The sequence below is a fragment of the Ooceraea biroi genome, chromosome 5 (genome assembly GCF_003672135.1).
Source record: "Ooceraea biroi isolate clonal line C1 chromosome 5, Obir_v5.4, whole genome shotgun sequence".
Lineage (NCBI taxonomy): Eukaryota > Metazoa > Arthropoda > Insecta > Hymenoptera > Formicidae > Ooceraea > Ooceraea biroi.
This window is the reverse complement of record NC_039510.1, coordinates 9,842,734-9,865,999: the sequence shown is the minus strand read 5'-3', so window position 1 is coordinate 9,865,999 and position 23,266 is coordinate 9,842,734. Positions and strand designations below refer to the sequence as shown.

The window sequence follows — 23,266 nt, the reverse complement described above, 5'->3', positions numbered from 1 at the left end:
AGCTGTATCTCAAAGTATGTATCCGAATTGAATCATAAGTCAATTTTTATTATCTATATTTTACTTATTGCGTCAATTAATGGTTTTACGATTACATAAATGGAATGTATCATTAATGAATGTTTATAATGCTGCAAATCTGCAATAAGTGATAGTAATGTATATAATACATAACATATAATGCATATTTTAAATAACAATAATAATTATCTCTCTCTTGCGCAACTTTGTAATATTTTCTTCAGGACACGTGCATGCGACATGTGTACGCAAATATGACCTATTTGTACGTCACGTCAATTACAGTCCCGGCACGTCTAATTGTACCTCGTCAAAACAATTTTTCCCTTTATACACATCATCCGGTATGCACAACTGATGATTAATGAACAGCGCACAAAGCAACTGCGACACATCGACAATAGTTTGACATTGCGAAATAGTGTTAACACGAGGACGTTATTGTTAAGCAGCATGATTGTAACTGTAGAATGTAAAAACTACGTCAGATACTTCATTACCTATGAGCAACTCGAACTAATTTGCACATGAATTTTATTGCTCTACAAATACGAATTTAGTGAAATAATTCTCGTAAAACAAAATACCGTTACAAGTTCCAATTTTTGAATATGTTTTGTTTTATTTTGTTCTGCATGCATAAAATATTCAAAGGAAAAATAAAACAGAAGCAGAGTGACTGTAAATAAAATAGGCACGGCATCATACAGTCATTGTGAATGACAGAAGACGATGGCAGTCTGTCCTACTACAAGAGGATAAACTGTATCTGTGGATGGGAAGTAAAGTTCGTTTATGGTGTGGCTTTCACATTAGCCGTTTTTGAGGCAAAACGTCTCCTCGTGCTTTCATTGGAAATACTCGCGGAATGGCAGGTAATTTATTTTGCAGGCGGCTCTCAGCCAGTTGCTTTCACTCTGATGGATGTGACCTTGGGATTATCCTGCGCCCTTATAACAATCCGCACCATATGCAAGTAATATGCTCTGGTTGATGCTTTCATTGCTTCAATACAGTTGTATATCAGTGCGGCATCGTACAAATCTCTATGATCGATGAGATCCAATTCATGTTACAGTGCTGCGGTCACACCTCTTATGCCGATTGGTTTCTCTTCGATTGGCAGGTAAACTTTCAATGTGTTTCTCTTTTCAAGAGAAAGTGGATAGAAAAAATGTATGCAATACGAGACGTTATTTTTGCCAAGAAAGTGGACTATGCGTCTCAAGAAGAAATGGCGACGCAAAGCAGAATCTCGGATGAGGATTACAGGTATCGCGGCGTACCTTTTTCAGCTGCTGCAACTTGCGCGTCACGGCACCTTGTATACATGCAGAGATGACGGATGATAAAACGATTAACGTGAACGGTTGCGTCGAAGTCATCAGCCCCATTCTTCTCAGAATCGTCATAGTGGCTTACGTCATGACTGGCACTTTAATTATTACACAAGTGTTATTAAGATTTTTAATTACCAGAGTGCGTTTTCTTGCTTAATGTATCTACGTGCATCAAATGCCTCCGAAAAATAAACTTAATAATTAAAAGGAATTAAAGTTTTGAATCGACTTTTGGAAAAATATATAATTATCAAATTAATATATTTTTGTAAAATAAAATAGAATACTTCTGTTTTTTTTTCTGCTAAGGCAAATTATTCTTTTAGTAGTTTAAATAACTGTCTATCTCTCTCTATTGTCACAGATGATTTCGAAAATTATACCTGTTCAAACATCCTCTTCTCATGAAAAATATCCCGCTGTGCCATTCACTATTATAAACGCATCTCCAAGGACTTCTGTTTGCCGACTTCCTCTAGTTAAGAAATGTCACAGAAGGCAAAATACATGTTCATTGTTCACGAACCATTGTTTGCACCAAAGAAAACCGAAAAGTCAAATTGCCTACAACCAAATATAACTGTTATGTTCTGAGACACGGAAATTTGTAAGAAAAGAATCTTTTTATAAAGATAATAGGCATTATTGACAAATCAAATTATTTTCTTTAGTGTAGTTATTTTTATATAAAATTATTTATTGCATTACAACTATGACGAAATAAAAAAAAAACAAAGAATTCGTAGATATTTCTTCAAGTAGAAATTGTTTTAAATAGAATTATATAACGTGACAGTTTATAATTGATGAAACTGTTACTCACATGTACAAAAATGAAAATAACGAAACGGTACTTTATTTTATGGCACATTGCAGGCTGCAAGAATTAAACCCAGCGTTCACGAGGAACACAGAATATCCGTAAAGTATATTCCCAATAAATGCACATGCTGAGCTGTCGTGCTAATAATCTACGGATTCTCATAATAAGTAGAGCGCTGACTCTTTCGAACAAAGCACGTTGACAACGACAAAATACTAATTGCTACAATTAGAGGTAAGTCGTGTCGGCAGACAATGATCTGGGTGGGGGCAAGTAAGTTTCCAGTCTGAAATTCAGGATCGACATAGCTCAGTTCAGTTCAAAACACCGAACGACAACGATGACGTCGTCATTAACATCGTCCAAGTACTTGTAATTGAATCCATACCTGTTTATTAGGTTTGTACCACAGCCACAGTCATTTCCATATTTTCTGATATTATTTCACGTGCAAATTCTCACTGCTTACGATGTCACTTTATTTAATTAATAATATTTTGTCGTTAATATAATTTTGTTATACTTTTGATGTGTGTCACTGTATGTATTATATGTTTTATTCATTCGTAGTAATTTGCATGTATCTGTTACGAATAATTATGTCATACTCGTTCTGCTTGAAATGGTCGATAATTAACGTTACTCAATTCTTTTTTCCATTCATTATGCTGAATATATTAATATAAGCTGATGTATTATATGATTACTGAGAATGCAAAGCGATAATCTTCGACTGTGATGAAAGTCATCCATGGTATTTGATATACATTAATCTGCAGGTATTTCCCCTGTGCTAATCTTACCGTGCTTCTTCTATGAACCAGAGACTGTAATAGAACTGGTGACGTCTCGTGAATGCACTTGCTTCTCTTATTGCATTTCATTGGCGGTTTCACAAGCTGAAAATACAGTTCTATCTGAAAAGACCATTAATCGCAAACTAGGTTTATGACTTATGGTAAAATACTAAAAGTAACGCGATAAAAGCACAGTACAATTATAGAAAATTAGATATTACGCTTTAAACGTAAAATGAATATCTTTAGAAATTCTTTGAAGGAAAATCATGTTCGATGTAAAAGTACAGGGAAAAACTTTCATAACAAACATTATGAGAATAATAACAAGACGTCATTGTTCCGCAACAGACTTTCCTACCAGACACTTTGAGAAAACAAACACAAGCCGATAGATTGGCTATATTTTGATTTCGCGTAGCGAAATTCTTTCGATCAGTATGTCGTTTAAATAGAACATACTTCAAGAGAGAAGTACAAGAGAGAACTATAGGAAGTAGCTCATAAAATCAAACAATGCGAGGGTCTGATCAACAACATAAACACAATGTTATTGTAGAGAGAGTTCACTCACTTCGACGACAGATTGAACAACCGCTTTCATCCAGATCCGATTCAATTGATCCGCGATAATCACGCGCAATCCATTACGATTTCCAATGCAAATGTAATAATCAGATTTCATTGTCTCAATGTGGATAGAACCGGCTTCAGTGTACCAGAACTACTTTGAAGAAACAGGCAGAGATAAGTCGCCCCTATTGCTTGATTTCCCGTGCTTCACGTCGAGTCTCGTACTCGCGCGTCCATGGTGACAGTGTGACACTCGGGTGATCTCGCCGCGCGTTCGGGAACGCTCGGGCTGGCTCGGCAGCGCGCGGCGCGCGCTTAGAAGATCGACGCTCGAATGGGCACGTTCGGCAGTTCGCGAACAACCGCGCGATTGTACGGTTGTTTCGTTTTAAAATTGTGGTTGTGCGTGCGTACTGTCGCGATCGCTTCCGACCGCCATTCCGCCGTCGTAGCATGTGCCCACTAGTCCGTAGACACATATACCACTCGCTGCATCACCAGCCGCACAATAAACTTGTCTCTTACGGCTACCGTTAACAATCAGCTGTATTTTCGCGGCATACGTTTTTTGCATATGACAAAGAAATAAGCAGAACCGCTGAACCGTTTGCCCGTCACTTCGATCCGCGTGCGTGGGAAAACGATCGAGATTCGTGCGTGCAATAGTGTAGTATGATCTTCTCTTGGATATTCCAGTGAGTCTTCCTGCAGTGAGCGCCTATACCGGGTGGCCGTCGAGTCGGAGTCGAGCCTAGAGCACGTCAAGTGTGAAGTGGCTTATCTTTTTGCTCTCGCTATCTTGGGTAAGAAGAAAGAGCAGGAAAGAGAGAGAGAGAGAAAGTCGAGAGTGGTCAGTTCTCGAGAGCATCGCAGTCTGAAAAAAAAGAAGAAGAGAAGAGGAACAATCCGCTGTAAAAAGAATTCGACCAATTTCCAAGAAAACGTTCAACTACCAAGATGAGCTGTTGCACTAGCGCACCCATCGTCACGCAGACTTGCGAGACTCTTCTCAGCAAGTGCGAGATTCCGATCATCGACCTGGCTCATATGGGTGAGTTATTTTTTGAATTTTTATTTTACCACGTTGTCCACGTGTTTTTTTGCGTGCGAGTTTTGTAGAGAAACGCGTCGACTTGCACGCGCGCGCGCGCTCGATGTGCAAGCAGTCGTCACTTATCGCTTCACAGAATTCCACCGTAAAAGAGCATTTACGTCCGCGATTTTGCGGAACAACAGTCTTGAAATTGTTTACGATCGTACGACGATAAACGCGTTTTTCTGCACGCGATCGTAAAACGGCCGGATTGCGGAATGCAAAACTAGGACCGGCTGCAGCGTGGCGTGCGAAAGATCTCGTCGCTCTGGTGTGTCGCAAAGTCGGTCATAGGTCACTAAATGACGAAATTAACGGCATGACAAAACTAGACTGACGTACCTCGAAATTCTGTTCGCAATGCGCAATGAAAAAAGTGTATAAAACAACTTCGGAGCTTGCTCCGAGATAGCATTATTTCAAAATAGCAAGCTGTGATCGAAAATTTAAAAATTAAACGATAAACGATTATTGCTAAAATTCCCCTATATACAAGAATAATTCATTAAATTACTATTAATAATTGTAATCAAAACGATACGAGCGGAAGATACGAATGGCCATTACCTAAATTAGAGACTGGGTAACAGCTATTTATATTTCGGCCTTGTGCCCTGAAATTGCTTATCTCTCATTCATTATTAATGAATTTCCTATTTGCAAATTAAAGCTGAGACGTCCAGTGCGTGTGAAAAAGCAAGCTCCCTCTTGCTATTATATGTACGAAGCTACTACCACTGTTGATTTCCCTATTGAGAAAACATTACACGTCTGCGTTTGAGCCTTGATTCAACTTGACTTTATTTATCATAGTCACTATCTGTCGCGAGCTAACAAGTGATTCAATTATTGGCATCGTAGCGTCTCGTACTCGTCGCAATAAAATCTTGAATTCGACACTGCCGGAATTCGGAAATCGAATTTGGGCGACACACGTTTGTCGCTTGGCGCGAATTCGCATAGCATACTGATTTTCGTTGGCGATAAAATATCGCAAAAATAAATGATTGAAGTTTATTTATTAAGGGAGGTTCTACTTGGTACGTTTTACTAGTCTCCAGTGCCTTTGAGCACTTTATCTACCCCGGATTACCGCGTATTCACTATTTTTATGATTTCTTCATCATTTTCAAGTCGTCCTGACTAACTTTATCAAAGCGAAATTACTTAATAATTTCACATAACTCGATATCGAACTTGTTGGATCAGAGCGCAGCAACGGGCTGACAAAAATCTCTCTTCTAAGTAGATCTTAGCGAGCAAATAACGTTGATAGAGGGTTCTTTTTTTACTGATAATATGTTTTTTTCTATCCGTTTGCGGTATTATCAGCTGATCGTGCCGAGCGAATTTCGAAACGCGACAAGCGGTTCCATCACGCGTCGATGCGCTTTGGTATAACGGAGGAGAGACACCCTGTATAACCATTCGAGGGCGCCAAGGGAGGGGCCCTTCTTTGTGAGAGGGGCTCTGACCTCAACGGATTGTCGGACCCGCGGCAGGCGCCTCCGGTTGCCGCTGGCTGGTTCGTCTGGCTAGGTGCCTGGCCTCGTTGCCAAGCAGCCGTAAAACCGTCGTCTCTTTCGAATCCTCGAAATTCCTTGCGGCTCGAACACCCGGTTCCTAACATGGAGCATCATCCTTTTGCCGAACTCGCTTGACTCCCTTTATTCCTTCTCCGGATTCGGTGAACTCTCCGACTGCGCCCTGAAGCCGACCGATCTGGCTGGTCTACAAGTTCGTATATTCTCGTGAAATTTCCAGACATGGCAGAAGTACGTTGTTGATTTTTTTATCGGTGTTAATCGTTATCGTTTTATTGAGAATTCTCTTTTATCACATGTGTCAAAGATGAATTGTAGAAAACATGTCGTAATAAGCGACAAGTACTTACGTATGAACTTATCAGCCAATCCGAGAGTTCGCTGTAGCACTTTTTTCCGGAAAACGAGTTGGCTACTCGACGCACGATACATGGAAGATACTTGTTATGCTGAAATGTCATCGTATTAAAGTAACATAGGTCAGTTATCGTGCGAGTTTGTTTAGTCTGATAATTATTTTTCGAAAATTCGATATGACATGCAACGTCTCTATCTCCGGATGATCCAACGGTTTGCTCTTTTCCCGTTTTTACGCGTCGTATACCGTAACAGAATTTCTGAGACACCTGTATATTAATTTCTATTAAGCGGCGCGAGAATCCTTGAATGCGAAAAACTGTTTCCTTTCTTTCCTCGGCGCCATTAACATGCCGTTAATGTGCATCGTGGCGAATACACGTAAATAGCATTTAAAGCCGCTTACTATACGCCACTGAACAGGCACGCGATGAGTCGACTAGGGGACTCATTAGGATCCGTTTCAATGAAATGAAAATGTTTTAACGGAAAATGTTTTAACGATTCATTAAGAAATTCTTTCGATATTCTTTAAACATTTCGATTATCTTCGTTATTGGAATGTTATCGAAATAATACAATAAGTTTTCGATCACAGCTTGAAAAATATCCTTCGGGTATTACGCAGAAGTTGAGAGAAATCAATTGCACATGATTTAAAAGTTGTTCGGCAGGACGCTCTTGGAGTCCTAAGTCGGCCAACGTAATGATTTCCGAATAAATACTGTCTGACCTAAAAGTGACGGCCTACTTTCAACTAATAACGAGCCAAATTTCCGACATTACGCATCACGATTAATCACGTGCCATCTCTAGGATTGTAAAGCGTATAAGCATAAAGAGCTAGCAATCATATCTGTTGCAACGCTTGCATGCCATTTAGAGATCACCATGTGCAGTCCAAACAGCGCTCGCGTGCCATTGATCACCTGTAATCTAACGGTTACGTACTAAACCGTAGACACATCGAGCCAATCACTCTCTCCGCTCTGCTTGAGGATGTTCCAAACATAAACCGTAAACCCAGACTATTCCGATTATTCATTGGAGATTAAGGCCCATATTCTCAATTCACTTTTATCGATAAAAGCGCCGTCAATGTGACTTCTCAGCCAATCAGGCGGTTTTTAAGCTACTTTTAGAGACGTTTTTATCGTTGTAGACGCCTTTTGAATATAGACTATTGGAGATTAAAATCGCACATTAGAGATCCCGATTCGATCAATCAAAATGTTTTGTAGACAACGTTTCCATCGCTCAATTTCCAATGCTCAATCGCCAATCCGATACGCACTTTACGCGGTACATAAGATCCACGCATCCTCTCGGCTTCATCTTTTCATCGGGCGAGCAGTTTCCTTTTACTTCATTCTCGGAATATCGTTGCATGAGGATGCGTTTTCTGTTTCTCTTTTTTTTAGTGATATACAAAGTCTGACTCACAGTGATTCGATGCGATGTGATCGCGCGTGTTCTATCACTCGCGCGTTACTGCACGCGCGACGAAAGTTTCGCTAGTGCCAGCTCACGAAGTGGAACACGCGCGTGCACTTCGCATCGGCTCTTGCGCGCACGCACGCGGATCGCTCGCGTTTGCACGCGGTTTAAATAGCATATAACGTGCGTCGTGGACGATGCAATATCTCGCGCGTCTCTTTGTGCTTGGCGGTGTTAGATAATGATTTAAGTGCCTGTCGAGATTAGAGTAATGCTTCCTCGCACCGGTACACGAGAGAAAAGCGTCGCGATGCGTTTCGATCTACTCGCGGTCTCGTTCCCGCACATCTCGTCCCGCTCCTTGCTGTCTGCAACATGCCATGAAGCATCGGTTCACTGAAATTGTTTAAATTCCACTTCTCGAAAGTTAGTTTCTAAAAATCTGTTTTAAATCGACATCGATCATGATCCACAGATCCTTTATCGATCTTTGCACCATTTATTTATGAGTAAGAAGATTATTATTTTTCTTATTTTATTATAATACTGTTTATGTTTTTGTGAGAAACATACTTATGTGTATTTTAATTTTATATGTATAATATATAATTTTATATTCCTCGATATACTTAAGATATCGTTACATTTGATTTAATAATAATTCGCAATGCATTTTTGTTGAATTAATTTCGTCTGTTAATGCTGTTAAAGAGAATTGAATTAGACAAGTATGTCTTGTACATGGAAGATGCTTTTCTCTTTTTCCTTATCTATCAATTTATCTATGTTATTAACTTGCATACGTCATCACATAGATGACGAGTCAGACTAATGACCAGCTGGGTTGTGAAATTCTGATAGGCGCTAGCGAAGTTTATGGAATTTGCGACGACAAGAACAGTATTATGAAGCAAGTAGAAACGTGATACAACAAGGACACGGAATATGATGGAGATTGCGGGATTGTAGCTACAAGACACGTGTAAAATTGCAATGATTTCGTTGGTCTCTGAGTGTCACGCAAATGTGCATATGTGCACACTGAACATGAGACGGACTCGAGATATCTGTGAGAACATGCTCGAGTGTCCGATGATCGAAAATGTCCATGAAGCGAAAGTAGATGAACGATATTAAATGCTCAAAACATCTGGAGACCATATCCATTTCGAAACCCAAAAATTTTAGACGATATCAAAGATCGGGGACAGAAAATGTTAATACTCCGCAGTTACAAAACTAGAAAAATTCTCACACATTGAAAAACTCACGGTTCCACGATAAACTGCATTCTTGAAGTAAAATCATCGCAGAAAAGATATGCAAAAATTGCGAAACGTTCCGATACGTGCGGTGACGTGGAGGTTCGACGTTGTTGGTGTCGTCGGAGTGATAACACTACATTGAAATACCACGATTGCACTTCGTGTCGCAAGTGACCTTACGCATACGTAACAAAATAAATGTTAATTTGAAAGATGGCAAAAACTCTCGATGAGGTTTGCGCTATTGAGTAACCGTAAGCAGAAGGCTTCCTGCTTAATTGTCACACTTGCGACGAGGAACACACTTGAGTAAATACAAACTCAAAAGGCGGAAATGATATCTTCAAAAATTCTTTTGCAAAACAAAGCAAGACACGTCACTGTATCATTTATCACTTTTATCATCTGTATCACGTACGTAAAACAATGCGATACGACGCCAGCCTAAACTGGACATTATCGAATGGAGAGATCTTTTCTTATCTCTTTTATATCGAAAGTGCTTTTCCTCTTGTCTGTGGAGATAAGTCAATGCGGTTTTTGCACGTGGAGAACTTCCACGAAGCACGAGAAGTTTTAGCGGTTTTCTTGAAACCAATTAAACTTGCATAACAAGGATAAAATGTGTTTATTTAAGTTTTATGTGTTCTATTGTATATTATATCATGAAGGTATATAAATAACTTAATATAAATTTATATTCATTTTTCTCATCGAGCAATGCAAACAAGAAATAAGTATGACGGAGCAATCAAAGTGGAAACAAAATCATCCTTAATTTTTAATTGAACTGTATGACGTAAGGAAACTAAAAAGAAACAAGAACGCGAGAAGAAGAAAAACAAGACTGGACTTTAGCTTTGCATTATATCTACAAAAAACATCATATCCGGCATCTCATAAAGAATAATTCCGGAATTATGAGAAATCTCATTCGCATCATATTACACAAGTTGTTAGCTATTACACAGGATTTACAAATACAATATGCGAATTCAAGTAATTCAGAAGAATCGCGAGATGTGCCTTGAGCACTCTCCATACAACTGGTACTTGAATAACTAAACATTGAGTGATAATGCAAGGTGTATACTCTCGAGAATGTAATGTCGCATTTGCTGGTATATTGCATATTGCACACCTCCGGAGTCGATGTCCGGTAACGGTATATTCAATCGTTACACGCTAGGCGAAAGTATCGAGGAGTCTGTCACTACCAGGAGAAACTCTTCAAGGAATATTTTCTCCAGGACTGCACACGCACCCTAAGAACAACTCCGCGTCTTTTAATTGCACTGTAATTCCACATATATATTGTTTCTGTTATTTTGAGAGAACATGTACCTGTCGCAACAAAATTTCACTTGTACATCATAAATTCAGGATTTACATTAAATGTTTTGGATCTGCATCTCTGTCTCCTCGTGTCATTAACCCCTAGTAGGTAGTGCACACCAAATGAGATCAGATTTATATTTTTAGCTTCATTGCGTATCATCTCAAAGTTTCAAGTAAACCAAATTTTACTTAGGACGTTATATAGTTATATACTTAGAACGTAATAATTAAAAGTTTAGTATAATTATCGATATATAATTGATAATTGTGTTTCGTTTCTTTTCTCTTTGAATGTCTAGAGAGTATCAAATAACATAATCATTACAGAATACATAAAGAATTGCTTTTAGATAAAATAACTTGTCAAATCAGAAAGTAATTCCTGACCACTCATTAATTAATTTGATATGCTCAATCTCTTGCTACGGCAGGATTTCTATATATCTTTACCACGTGACACGATTTGATTTTCTCTAAGTGTTTCGAAATATATCTTTCTAAACGTAAAGTAACGAAAACCGATACATCGGTCAAGATTGGATATCGCCAATTGGCAATTGCAGTTCGATCAAGATTAAACATCCAAAATCTATTATTAAAGGTCGACGTTTCTCTTATAGTCTCGCGATATTAATACAACTTTGTCGGCGCGGCTCTTTCGTTTTTTCGTTTTTGGCATCGTGCCCGTGGCCAATGTATGCCTCGAGGACGTTGAAACGAAAGCAGTCCTTCTGTCGACTTTGTCGTCATCATTACGTTGCGATGCCGCACAAATAGCGAACAAAGCAGGAAGAGTACTACGCTTTGCTGACGTCAAGTACATAAAGTACATCGAGTCCGTCAGATTGATATTGCGATCGATATTTTTCTTGGAGATCGTTACGTCGAAGACTAATAACATTTAAGACTAATGTCAAGAATTATAGCAGTTATAGCGTTTTATGTATATAGCACATAAAGAAGATAATATTCCCTCTTTTGTTAACAACGTTAACTTTTAATGTTAGCTTTTATATTCATATTTATTGGAGGAAGTTATATGAATAAAAATATGCATCACAGAATCAAAGACTAGTCTCCTTATTCCTGAAAAAGATTTGATCAGTACTCGCAATTAGCATTTGCAATTAAAACGATTCAAGTATTATCAGTATAATCTGAAAAAAAACACGCGAGAGATTGCGGATGATTGTGAAATCCACCTCCAGTGAAGTGCAGATACAGGACTTTGAAAGTTTAAAGGTAGCTTTTCGAGCGTTGAGTGCATAGCCGAGAGTAAAAATTAATCGAGTGCATACTGGTCAGACAAACGTTGGTAATAATCGTCGATGCGATACGCGCATGCGGAGTGTATATCTGCGGTTTGTTTCTCTTCTCGTCGCTCATGGACGGATCTCGTTACGACACGAAGCTCGGGGACGATGGCTTTCTCGAGAATCATGACCTCGTATTAACTTCCAAGGCTTGCAAACCGTTTATGATTTTCGTTACCTGAGTCGGCGACGCAAAATCTCTCCAGCCAATGTTAATCTGTCATTAATGCCACTTTTCACGCTATTCTTGTCGATATGTAACATGTCTCGCGGAGCATACGAGAACCGGTTGAAAAAACGTGTGCTTCTTGTTACGATCATTTTAACACCAACGTGTTTTAATCAGCTATATTCTCTTATAGAAATACATTGAATGGAACTAATTTTTAACATACATATGCTTTTAACATACGCATTATAATTGTCGTAGCAACACGATAGAACAAATTCGGCAATTGTTTACGCATTTTTCATGTTTAATTCTTTTCTTTTAATGCTTTTAACATTTAGACCATTCCGTCACCCATATATGGATAAAAAATATCCACGTGCATTCTCTTATCCGTATATGGGTGATGATTTGAATAACTTAAGTAAGAATAATTTTATGAACTGTATTATGGGGATACTGATTGAAAATAAGATAAAATATCATTTGGATAATATTAATGCAAGAAACAAAGTTAACATTATCACGGGCTCACGCTGGAAATTAATTGGGTTCACTATTAAAGTATTAAAACCTGAAGAACATGTTATACACACCATCATTATAATTATAGATTGAAATAAGATTGCGATTATGGTGCCGTGCACGTGTGTGGATGTATGTGAACGCGATTTATAAATGTGACAGAAAGATGAGCCTATCTGCTGTTTTATTTTTTTGCTTTATCATCACAATATCGGTTTCAATGTCAATGAACGCTCATTGAGTGAAATATCGAACATAATCAATCATCGATGCAGCCGGCATCGGTATCGCATATCGCTTAAGAGGGTCGAGAAATTTAATACTAAATGCTCCCTAATGCTTTCCTATAATCCGCAAATAGACACAATCAGCGATCAGCAGCAATCTTCCGTGAAAGCTGAGCTTTTCTGGCGTTTACACGTATAACGATATCAAAATTGGTAGATATTGAATCAAAGATTTCCCCTGATAACAGCCGACATCGTTCGGCTGTGCATAAAAATTGTCAAAAATTGATTAGAGATAATCGATTCTCCTGGAAAATAAAGTAGTAGTATTTTCATGTTGTACTCTTATTTCCCCTCTCTGTACTCGAGCGTTTTCTTACGATTCTAGGCACGGAGAGATGCCCTCAGAAGGGAGTCGTGAAGCAGGTGGCCTCGAAACTGCTAAGGGCGCTGTCCGAGAAAGGATTGGCCTTGCTCGTCAACCACGGCATTCCAGAGTGCAAGGTACGACGATAGAGAGAGGGAGAGACGCACTTGCAAAACGATTAGATTGCGCGAGGCTTCCTTTGATTGATTAGATGCTGGGCGTTGCCGGTCTTGTCAATTTTCATCGCACGCGAATGTGATCGATATCACGCGTTGTCGCAACTTATTATCGTGACGAACAATTTCATAGCGCCGGTTGAAATAAGTAATTAATGTTCTTACGCAGTCCCAAAACACACGCAACATCAAATTAAATTGTTTCAATAACCATTGTTTCAAAAGACGTTATCACCTCTAACATTGTGTTTTGCAGAAATCCAAGACTATGGAGTATTAAACGAACTGTTAAAAGATAAAAATTTTATTGTTGACAATTACACAACAGCATTTTAAACTTCTTCTCTTAATTGGAATGTACAAAACTCATCTCAAAGTTTCAAGTTAAACGAAATTTTACTTGGAACGTTTTTTAAAAGTTTACTATAATTAAAATACTAATTAGCAGTATAGTAAATTGTGTAATTAGAAATAATAAACCAAGTAAATGGCGCTAAAGTTTTGCTGTAAGATTTTATACATGCAAGTTACAATGTCATGTAAGCTCTGTAATTAATTAATAGTAATAATTGCTATAATATTTTCTTTATATTAGAAACGAAATATTTCATAAGTATACTAAAATTCATAATTTATGCTAAAAATCGCCGTTTCTTCTTATCAAAAATTATTTTAAAGTTGTCATTCAAGGAATAACCGACTTTTCAAGGGCCCACGATAAACACTGTACACGTTGCGCGATGGCCTTGCCAGCATTTGTGTCTGCTATCTGAAACTTGCGGGTGATACCACGGTAGCGTATTGCAGTTTTGCGCGATAATCTACTCACGCCTTACGCTACATACGAACTTATTGTACAATCAGTAATACGACCGTGTCGATATATGTACAAGAATATTCCCGTATGCTTTAGAAACTTGCAAATTGTATCATCAATACATTCAGAGCAAGATAAGATGATGTTTTAAGGCTATATAAAAATCGCTAATAAAGCTACGAGATCTTAATTCAGTGTTTAGACCGATTCTCGTGAGCCAGAAGATTAATTAAAACGTGGATAGTCGCTTATCGCAAGATAAATAACAGGATGTTTCTAAAATACGTCATTCGGCAGACGTATGACGTACTTCGTGCGATTTAAACTTGATATTTCGTTAATATGCGAATGTCGAAACATAGCTTTTTAAGAAATAGATCAACTTTTATTTTATTTAATTCCAAGCAAACTACAAGCATCAGACTTTGATGTGTTAGATATCAAGAAAGAAAAAAAAGAGAATGATTTTTAATCCAATGTTTTTTTGCTGTGGGAAATCGAATTTTGTCCATAGGTCATTATGCGCTTCCGGCAATTTTTATTAGTTGTCAGGACAGCTTACAATTGGATTACAAATTAAGAGACTAGCAATTGCGACGTACAATAATAACGTAATATGCGACAGGATATGTTGGAACAAAAATATCTGCTACATAGTGATGCGCATTTCATTCCGCGTATTGGTTTGCATCTTCAGTATTGAAATAGCTCATGTACAAGCACACACGGATCCGCACTTGCTCGCTCACTTATATTATAATACTCACTTATATGCAATGATGCAATTACATCTCGATAGAATCAGGAGCGGTCATTCTCGATTTTTCCTCCGCGATGGTTTTTTTTCTGGCATTATATAACGAAAACATGCGATATTACGCCATCGATAGTGCTGGGACACATCGTGCCTGATGGTCTCCGGGCAGATTTGCTCGTATGAATAAGGAGGGAAGGCATCACGTCACGCGACATGTTAACCATACGTCAACGTGTGAATCATTACTCTATCGTTCTGATACTGTTTTCCTAAACTATTTATAATTCAAGGAATTGTGTAGACAGACGATGCAAATACGGATTATTCAGAAGCTTTATTCAATTATTCCTAATAATACACACATGTGTATAGTATCTAATATTTAAAACTTGCAAGACTAGAGTATGTTGCAACCAAGTTTCTATTAAAAGAAAATTAAAAAAGAATTTACTCGCAATTATTCAAAAAATCGTGTTTCAAATTACTCAACTCTCATTAAAGACAAGAAATTATTTACACGCGAAATATTAAAAGGTGTGAAACTGCTCATAAAGGCTGTTTCCTATCAATTATTCGAAACTAATTGTTTGCACAATTGCAATGAAAGGAAGCTACATCGCTATGATGAATTGAGACTTCCGTGAGATTCTTTTCTATAATATCGATTCTTCAAATACGTTTTCGTTGTTTTATTGCTAGTCCTGTTGACCGACGAACAAAATTTATCAGGCAAAAATATCTTATTCGCCATTTGTGAAACTGCTTATTACCAGGTGTTACCAGAATGATCTGGATATCTTGACAATATGCGTACTTTCATATACATTTCACATTAACTCGACAGAAGTATGATTCGAAATCTAAAAAGTGAGATTATACCGTCGAGGTATACAAGATATGAGAATCTCCGTTCTCGGGAACAATAATTTTCATTGTATGCAGATTTTCTTATCGCAGCGTAGATATCCGTTTTTGCGTTGTGCTTTTATCGAAACTGGATGGCATAGTCGCATAAAATAAAAAATTCCATATGCCTTATTATCGTTGCCTTCACTTCACTCATACTTATACTTTGTTAAAATTTTATTTGCCGTATATTTGCAGATGAAGGCAGCTTACAGAGCTCTAGATGCATTTTGCGAGCTACCAGAGGAGACGCGGGCAAAATATGAGCGCGTTTCGCCGGCTAATCATGGCTACGTTAAACCAGGCATGGAGAAGTAAGTTGAAAAATTACACTCTACAAATTGTTCTCGTAATTCCACCGCAATTTAATTTCATGAATGTTCTCTTTTATTAACCAACTGTGATTTGTAATTCAATAGCGAAGCAATATATTATATGTATAATATTTGAATTGATATTATACCCTAACAATAGTTTTAAAAAATTAATTATGTTACAAAAGAATAATTATATTGATTACATATTGCACACATGTGTAAATAAATAAATTAAATACAATTAAATATAATATAATTTAAACCTAATCCACTTTGTTACATCTGTAATTAGATTTTCGGATGAGAAGGAACTTCGCCATGCATTCAACGTGACCGGATGTGAAGGAATCCTACCGGAAGAAGAGATTCACGGCTTTAGATCAGCAGTCGAGGAATTGGAACGTGATTTCAAGCAACTGTCTACTATGCTTCTTACTGTAATAATTTCTACTTTATTAATAATTATTGCGTATTATCTAGTTATTCCGTTGCTTCTGAATCTCTATTTTCTTATTTTTCTTGTAAATATCTTATCGCTTTATCTATTCTTACGCGATCGATAGTTCCAGCGAAAAACGTTTCGTATCCTCGCTTCTCAACAAAAGTGCAATTCTCAGCTATATTACTCAATGCATTAAGAACAATCTAATCTCTGAAGGAAGATATAATGATAAACATCGAAAACTCATGTTTGTTACAGGCTCTGTCCGTGGGTTTGGAGCAATCCCACGACTTCCTGCTGTCAAAGCATGCGCACATACTCGGCCCTGGCAACGCGTCCACCCTACGTCTCCTCTACTATCCGCCGCTCTGTGCACCGGAACAAGGACTGACCCGATGCGGCGTCCATTGCGACTATGGCACTTTCACTTTGTTGGCACAAGTATGCAGATTGCGGCACAGTACAATGCGCGTTTGAAATTTAATGCCTAATATAATCACGCTCGGTTGTTACGGGAAGGTTACACGATCATAAATAATTCTCTAGAAAATACGTTTCACAGTACTTTACGCACCTAAAGCGTCGTAAATTCTGCGTATCTTTGTAATTTCGTCGAAACTGACAGAAATATCTTGGTACGCGTCTGTTCGCTCGTGCGACACGGCGCACAATCGCTCCGCGATAAGCAGCTCTGCAGTTATTAAGTAAAAGGTGAAAATATTTTGAGGAGCAAAAAGAGGATTAGACATATGTTAAGAGATAATGAATTACTGAGCATTAAAGTAGAAGTACGTGCTTTATGCGTATGATTTATGCTCGGTAATGTCATAAACAGCCATAAAGAAATATCACAAATTATCAAGTCTATATAAAAACAACGTTGTATGTGTTATGTACAGCATACATGCATATATATATACATCGCTATTATTTACATACGTTATTAAGAGCTAGAGTTCATAATCCATGTACAATAAAATATTTTCAGGACTGCGAGGGCGGCCTCGAAATACAAACTCCACACGGAGAACGATGGAGCAGAGTTGGCCATCTCCCAGGTGCCATATTGGTGAATACTGGCGAGTTACTGGCACACTGGACCAAGGGGCAGCTTCCAGCACTTAGACATCGTGTCGTTATGCCCGAACATTGCGGTCGCGGTCGTCATTCCATCGCCTTTTTCGTGCATCCAGACGATGACGTTGCCATTGAGCCGTTAGACACGAAGATCACCGTAGCCAGCCAGGAAACTACCCCCTGTCGTCTCCAGAAAAAGAAACGTAGCGTTCTCACAGCATACCAGCATCTTCAACGACGATTTCGCGAGACTTACGCATCCTAATCTGTTCTATGTGTGATCCTGAAAAATTTGTCAGGATGATACGAAAACTAAGTTGTTACACGTTCGCTGGAACAGAATGAGATCTCATTGATTTAGGCCAATCTTATGGGCAATGAAATTCGAATTATCATGAGTTATATTTTACAATTTTTGACCAATGTGACATGCTACGGATTGCTTGGTACACCTTCTGTCCAAAGAAAAGAAGAAAGAATATTGAGGGTATTGCATTATATCCATTCCATTTAATGTGAACGCGTAAAGCAAGAGAGCGTTGCCCACATTTCTAATTCTTAATTCTGATAAATTTTAACGGTACAACTCGTTCATCCTCATTTCACAATTTGCGTTCAAGAATTTCATTTTTCACAAACGAAATTATGAAACTAAATGTAAAAAGAAGATGTAAAGGAAGAGAATGCGATTTTCGAGCAATAATAAATAAATTTGTACTTAATCGGGAAATAATGTTTATGTCAGTCTTGTATCAGGCAAACAACACGTTTTAGAGAATGTACAATTAATCTAATTTAGCCTTATAACCTTAGAATTACCTAGAATCCTGGATCCCAATCGGTTTCTTGTGGCTTCTGATATACCTCATAACAAATTAGAACGTCTCCCGGTTTGAAAGACAACGTGGAGTCGTCGTCGAATCTCAAGCCGCATTCGAAATCAGTTTTGATAGTTTCCACTTCACTCTTTAAATGCCTCATTGATATTAATTTCCCTAAAAGATGCGTGACTTTTACATTCCTCTGCCATGATTGCAGATCTAATAACTTGTTATCCTAGTCAAATTTTCTTACCAGTATAGACAATGTCTTGACCACGTATCAAACGATACATCGCATTTTTCTTGAGGACGCCTTTAGTGCACCGGCAACCAGCAACTTTTACCTTCTTTTTATTTTCCTTGATCTCGAATTCTTGCTTCACGTTTGCTTCACCTATGGAAAAAAAATAAAAAATGAAAGGGATGATCAAAATCAATTTTGACGCATGCATTTCTCATACCTAACACTTCTTCAGCGTCAACTGCTGGTAGCTTCTTATTGATCTCCTCTTTAACATCGTCGATGAGTTTGTATATTACGTTATGCGGGCGGATCGATATTTCTTTTTTAGTAGCTTCTTGTTGTAAAGCTTTTGATATGCCCACGTTGAAATGATATATGATGGCTGTAAAAATTTTACTATGACGCGAGATGACCGCGATGGATTATGCAACGTGTAATCTTACCGCCGAACGCTTCTGCGAGTTCCAGATCTGTCTCCGTGACGGGTCCGACATCGTAATGAACTACGCTTAGTGTACATTTGTCGTCACTTCCGTACGTGTTAAAAACGTCTAATATAGCTTCCACGGAACCAGCGACATCGCCCTTTATAATAACGTTAAATTTGGGTGTCGTATCACTGAGTTCTTTATGCGTAGTTGGCAGCTTAGTATATCTGCCAAGCAGTCGTCTCTTCGCCAAATGTTCCTTGTATTCCTAATGTCACCGGAGCACTTGCGATAAGTAACGCGATAATTCCTATAAAATCTATATTAAATTACATACACAGTAATGCTTACTTTCAAGTATTCCTCGTGTTTCTGGTCCGCTGCAATCTTGTGCTCCATTGCCAACTTTTGAGCTTTTACACTTTCTCTGTACCGCATTACCATACGTACTTTCTTCTCGTTCTCGACTTCTAATATCTGATCTCCGGCAGTAGGTAAGTCTTTCCAGCCAATGATTTGTACCGCCTCGGACAATTTGGCTTCCGTAACCGGATTTCCAGAATGATCGAACATGGCTCTCACTTTAGCCCATGCTAATCCACTCACTATTGTATCAATAAAACGTTAGAATATTACACATGTAAAAGTTTGAATGATCACATGGTACATGTACACAGAATGTTTCACTCCAAATTGATCTTATTTGAAATAAAAGGAAGAAAAGCATTTGTTTTTTTTTAAATATTCTATGATCGCGAATCAACTTGTTTTGCAACGTAAATCTTTTTTCCTATGATATTCTTTTTGTATCTTGCGTGTTTGAAGTAAAGTACCCTGTCCTTACCGAGAAACGAGCCCTTTCTCAAAGTACCACGTTGAATTAAAGCTGTCGCTAATTTTCCACGATGGGGATTGGTGGAACATTCGATTACGGTGGCTTCGACCAACCCCGTCGGATCGCCTTTTAATTCTATAATCTCGGCTTGCAATGCTATAGCCTCGGTCAAAGTATCTACGTTAGTCCCACGTAATGCAGATATATTGACACTCTGAATGTCCCCACCTAGAGCTTCTACGTGAATCCCCCTAAGCGCAAGCATCTTCTGCGTCCTGTCCTAAAATAAACATATTATAAAATGCTTTAATCCTTTAATTAAAGCGTAACTTTAATTCCTGTGATCTCGTATATTTGTTGAAATTTACATACAATATCGGCTTCTGGTTTATCGATTTTATTGATGGCCACAATAATCGGCACGTCTGCAGCCCTCGCCATATTGATGCTCTCCACGGTTTGCTCCATGACACCGTCATCCGCTGCTACAACCAATACTACGATGTCGGTTACTTGAGCACCTCTCATTCGCATCAAGTTGAACGCAGCATGTCCAGGTGTGTCCAGGAACGTAACTCTTTCTCCCGTTTTCAATGTTACTGCCAAATAGAATAAAAAAAAAACGTGAGAAATTGTCAATACAATTAATAAACATTGTGATAGAACTGTATCGTACCATTGAAGGCACCGATGTGTTGCGTGATACCACCAAATTCCGTTTTCACAACAGACGTGTTACGCAATGTATCTAATAAAGTAGTTTTACCATGGTCGACATGGCCCATAATTGTTACCACTGGATGTCGTTTTATCAGTACAGATGCATCTGCTGGAGGCCTAACAAATAAAGTATTAATAATTGTTTTATCATCCTATGATATATAATTACTTCCGTTATAATTTTCTCATTCATACCGCTTAGTTACATCATGATCGTTTGCTTCGTTTTCCATTTCTTCACTATCCGGTTGAGGGACCACTTTAAATTTTGCTCCAAGTATTCGTACAGCGCTATGAAGTACATTCTGATCTTCTACAACAGTATTTTTATTGTAATGTTGACGAGAACTAGGATTAGATAGACAAATTGCTTCAATAACATCATCTATATCCCTTTTTGAGGATGTTGCTAGTTCCGCTAGTGTCATTCTTTTCCATACATCCACAACTGGTAACTTCCTTTTTGGTTTTAATTGTTTAAAGGTGTTCTTCTATATATGAATTTAACATAACAATTTAAAAAGTTAATATTTGCATATAAAATGAAGTTGTCAAAAGAAAATTTGGAAAGATTACCTTTGACGCATTGGAACATTGTGTCGTGTGATAATGCTCGCATTGAATACAGGTGAGAAATGAACATTGCAAGACACGTTTCCTTACATTATTGCCTGTGACGATTTTGCAAAACGGCTGTTTTAGTAAACTGCAAATTGGAATTTCACAAAAAAGTTATTAATTTAGATTTACATTGCTTGTTATTACAATTATTAGTACAATGATAATATTTGGATTGTAGGTTATGTTTCCCTTTCAAGAAATTTGTAATTTTTTGTTCTCGTATTACAAGTGCTTCTATATCGAAACAGATAGTAAAGACATGGCTTTAATCACATTGACGCTGAGAAAAAGAAATAATTACCTAAATTCTGTACACGTTCTGATCAAGGAAGCAACCATGTTGTGTCAATTATGCAACTTATGACATATCTAGACTTAGTGCACTGTAAGATGAAGACAATTGGCATTATTATTACAGTTTCTTCACACTCTATCCTACAAGCAAAGTCCCATTTCATCGCATGTCTCAAAACGTATCAAATCGCCCAGATAACCAAGCGTGCGATTCCTACACGAGATACTGTTACCTTACTGTCATTGTATTATCACGAGATGGCGGCGTACGCGTATCTGTACGATATCGGTACAAAAGGCCCCAATAGCCAACTCTGTCGAAAACAAATATCATCAGAGTCTGCTACAGATTTTGTTAGTAGAAATGCTACAGATTTGACGCAGGTTTTGTCTTTTCTATACTGTTAGCAACATAGCAACAGAAACATAACAAAATCTGTAGGCATAACCATAGACATAGAGATATGGACTGCGCCATCCATATGTAAAAGTGGTCGTGAAAAATGAGAAGGAGAGGACATGAAGACGGCCAATTTCTCTCTTTCTATTCAACGCTTAGAAAGAGAGAGAGATGGCCGTCTTCACGTCATCTCCTTCTCATTTTTCCTGACCATACGATACAGCTATGGATGGCGCAGTCCATATCTCTATGTCTATGGGCATAACCAATCTGCAGCGCACATTTGCACTATTTCTGCCGCCAATCTGCTGTTTTATTATGTCAGCAGGATTTGGCAATAAAACAAAAACTTAATGCAGACACAGATGACACCGTATCTGCTGTATCATTCTGATTAAATTTGTTTCCGATCTGCTGACATATTGTTAACAATTTGCTTATGGGGGGGGGGGTACATGATATTATTATTTTTACGATAACATACCATCACTGTACCTGTAGCCTGTAGTGAAGTGTAGTGCATAAGTATTATAGGTTAATCAGTGAACCTGAGTGAACCATTTTCAAAAAGAGTAGGAAAATATTTGTAAATTAATTATGTAAACGATTAACACTTTGACTGCCACGCGTATTGTGGCAAAGGAGAGCAAAATCTTGCAAAAACAAAATGAGTTATAGAGGCGTAAACTCGGAAATGAAAAAGTTCTACCCTTAGAAATTGTTTCTTTTTCCGAGCAGTTCTGAGTTGTTGAAATCATTATTTTTTATATTGCCTAGAGTTCTCTGCTATTGAAAATACCGTAAACTCGGAAATGAAAAGTTCTACCCTTAGAAATTGTTTCTTTTTCCAAGCAGTTCTGAGTTGTTGAAATCATTATTTTTTATATTGTCTAGAGTTCTTTGCTATTGAAAACACCGTAAACTCGGAAATGAAAAAGTTCTACCCTTAGAAATTTTTTATTTTTCCGAACAGTTCTGAATTGTTGAAATCATTATTTTTTATATTGCCTAGAGTCCTCTGCTATTGAAAATACCGTAAACGCGGAAATGAAAAAATTCTAGCCCGTAGCCCTATTCTAAAAAAAGGCGTTAAAGATGTTATTTATTTCATCATGTTTCATCAATACAAATTTGACAGAATTGACAGCTGCCGTTTTCACGTTCCTAAGAAATAATAAATTAATATAACCGCACTGACAGCCACTATGACATTCTGACATTC

At 37.9% G+C, this 23,266-nt stretch overlaps 2 protein-coding genes, 1 long non-coding RNA gene and 1 pseudogene across 5 annotated transcripts; 2 read left to right on the top strand and 2 right to left on the bottom strand.

Annotated features, from left to right (window-relative positions):
* The first annotated feature begins 38 nt into the window (after positions 1-38).
* On the top strand, positions 39-2,351 carry LOC113562014 (annotated as a pseudogene).
* A 127-nt stretch (positions 2,352-2,478) lies between these two features.
* Positions 2,479-18,411, top strand: LOC105281240 (2-oxoglutarate-dependent dioxygenase htyE). Of its 2 annotated transcripts, none has more exons than XM_011342328.2 (7): positions 2,479-2,583; positions 4,251-4,605; positions 13,211-13,326; positions 16,044-16,159; positions 16,455-16,599; positions 16,863-17,045; positions 17,593-18,411. In XM_011342328.2, the coding sequence occupies exons 2-7, from the start codon at positions 4,512-4,514 to the stop codon at positions 17,944-17,946; spliced, it is 1,008 nt and encodes a 335-aa protein (XP_011340630.1). In that variant the 5' UTR covers positions 2,479-2,583; positions 4,251-4,511; the 3' UTR covers positions 17,947-18,411. The 2 variants fall into 2 exon arrangements, with proteins under 2 accessions (XP_011340630.1, XP_011340629.1); XM_011342327.3 differs by having other exon boundaries at positions 2,515-2,583; positions 3,684-4,605.
* LOC105281239 lies at positions 5,424-13,204 on the bottom strand. Its single transcript, XR_894275.2, has 2 exons — positions 6,542-13,204; positions 5,424-6,378 (listed from the first exon to the last, which is right to left on the bottom strand). It is a non-coding gene; the product is annotated as an uncharacterized LOC105281239 (long non-coding RNA).
* Positions 17,932-21,915, bottom strand: LOC105281238 (translation initiation factor IF-2, mitochondrial). Of its 2 annotated transcripts, none has more exons than XM_011342325.3 (12): positions 21,652-21,915; positions 21,306-21,435; positions 20,925-21,220; positions 20,686-20,846; positions 20,382-20,608; positions 20,019-20,289; positions 19,526-19,779; positions 19,190-19,442; positions 18,964-19,128; positions 18,756-18,896; positions 18,501-18,676; positions 17,932-17,964 (listed from the first exon to the last, which is right to left on the bottom strand). In XM_011342325.3, the coding sequence occupies exons 1-11, from the start codon at positions 21,687-21,689 to the stop codon at positions 18,501-18,503; spliced, it is 2,112 nt and encodes a 703-aa protein (XP_011340627.2). In that variant the 5' UTR covers positions 21,690-21,915; the 3' UTR covers positions 17,932-17,964. The 2 variants fall into 2 exon arrangements, with proteins under 2 accessions (XP_011340627.2, XP_026825811.1); XM_026970010.1 differs by having other exon boundaries at positions 17,960-18,012.
* Between the last annotated feature and the right edge of the window lie 1,351 nt (positions 21,916-23,266).

Excerpts from the sequence above, each read along its gene's own strand:
- LOC105281240 (XM_011342328.2), top strand. The coding sequence starts at position 4,512 with ATGAGCTGTTGCACTAGCGCACCCATCGTCACGCAGACTTGCGAGACT. Across the intron at positions 13,327-16,043 it reads ACGGCATTCCAGAGTGCAAG|ATGAAGGCAGCTTACAGAGC; the intron begins GTACGACGATAG and ends GTATATTTGCAG. Across the intron at positions 16,160-16,454 it reads GTTAAACCAGGCATGGAGAA|ATTTTCGGATGAGAAGGAAC; the intron begins GTAAGTTGAAAA and ends ATCTGTAATTAG.
- LOC105281238 (XM_011342325.3), bottom strand. The coding sequence starts at position 21,689 with ATGGTTGCTTCCTTGATCAGAACGTGTACAGAATTTAG. Across the intron at positions 21,221-21,305 it reads AATGTTCCAATGCGTCAAAG|AAGAACACCTTTAAACAATT; the intron begins GTAATCTTTCCA and ends ATTCATATATAG. Across the intron at positions 18,677-18,755 it reads TCAAGACATTGTCTATACTG|GGAAATTAATATCAATGAGG; the intron begins GTAAGAAAATTT and ends CGCATCTTTTAG.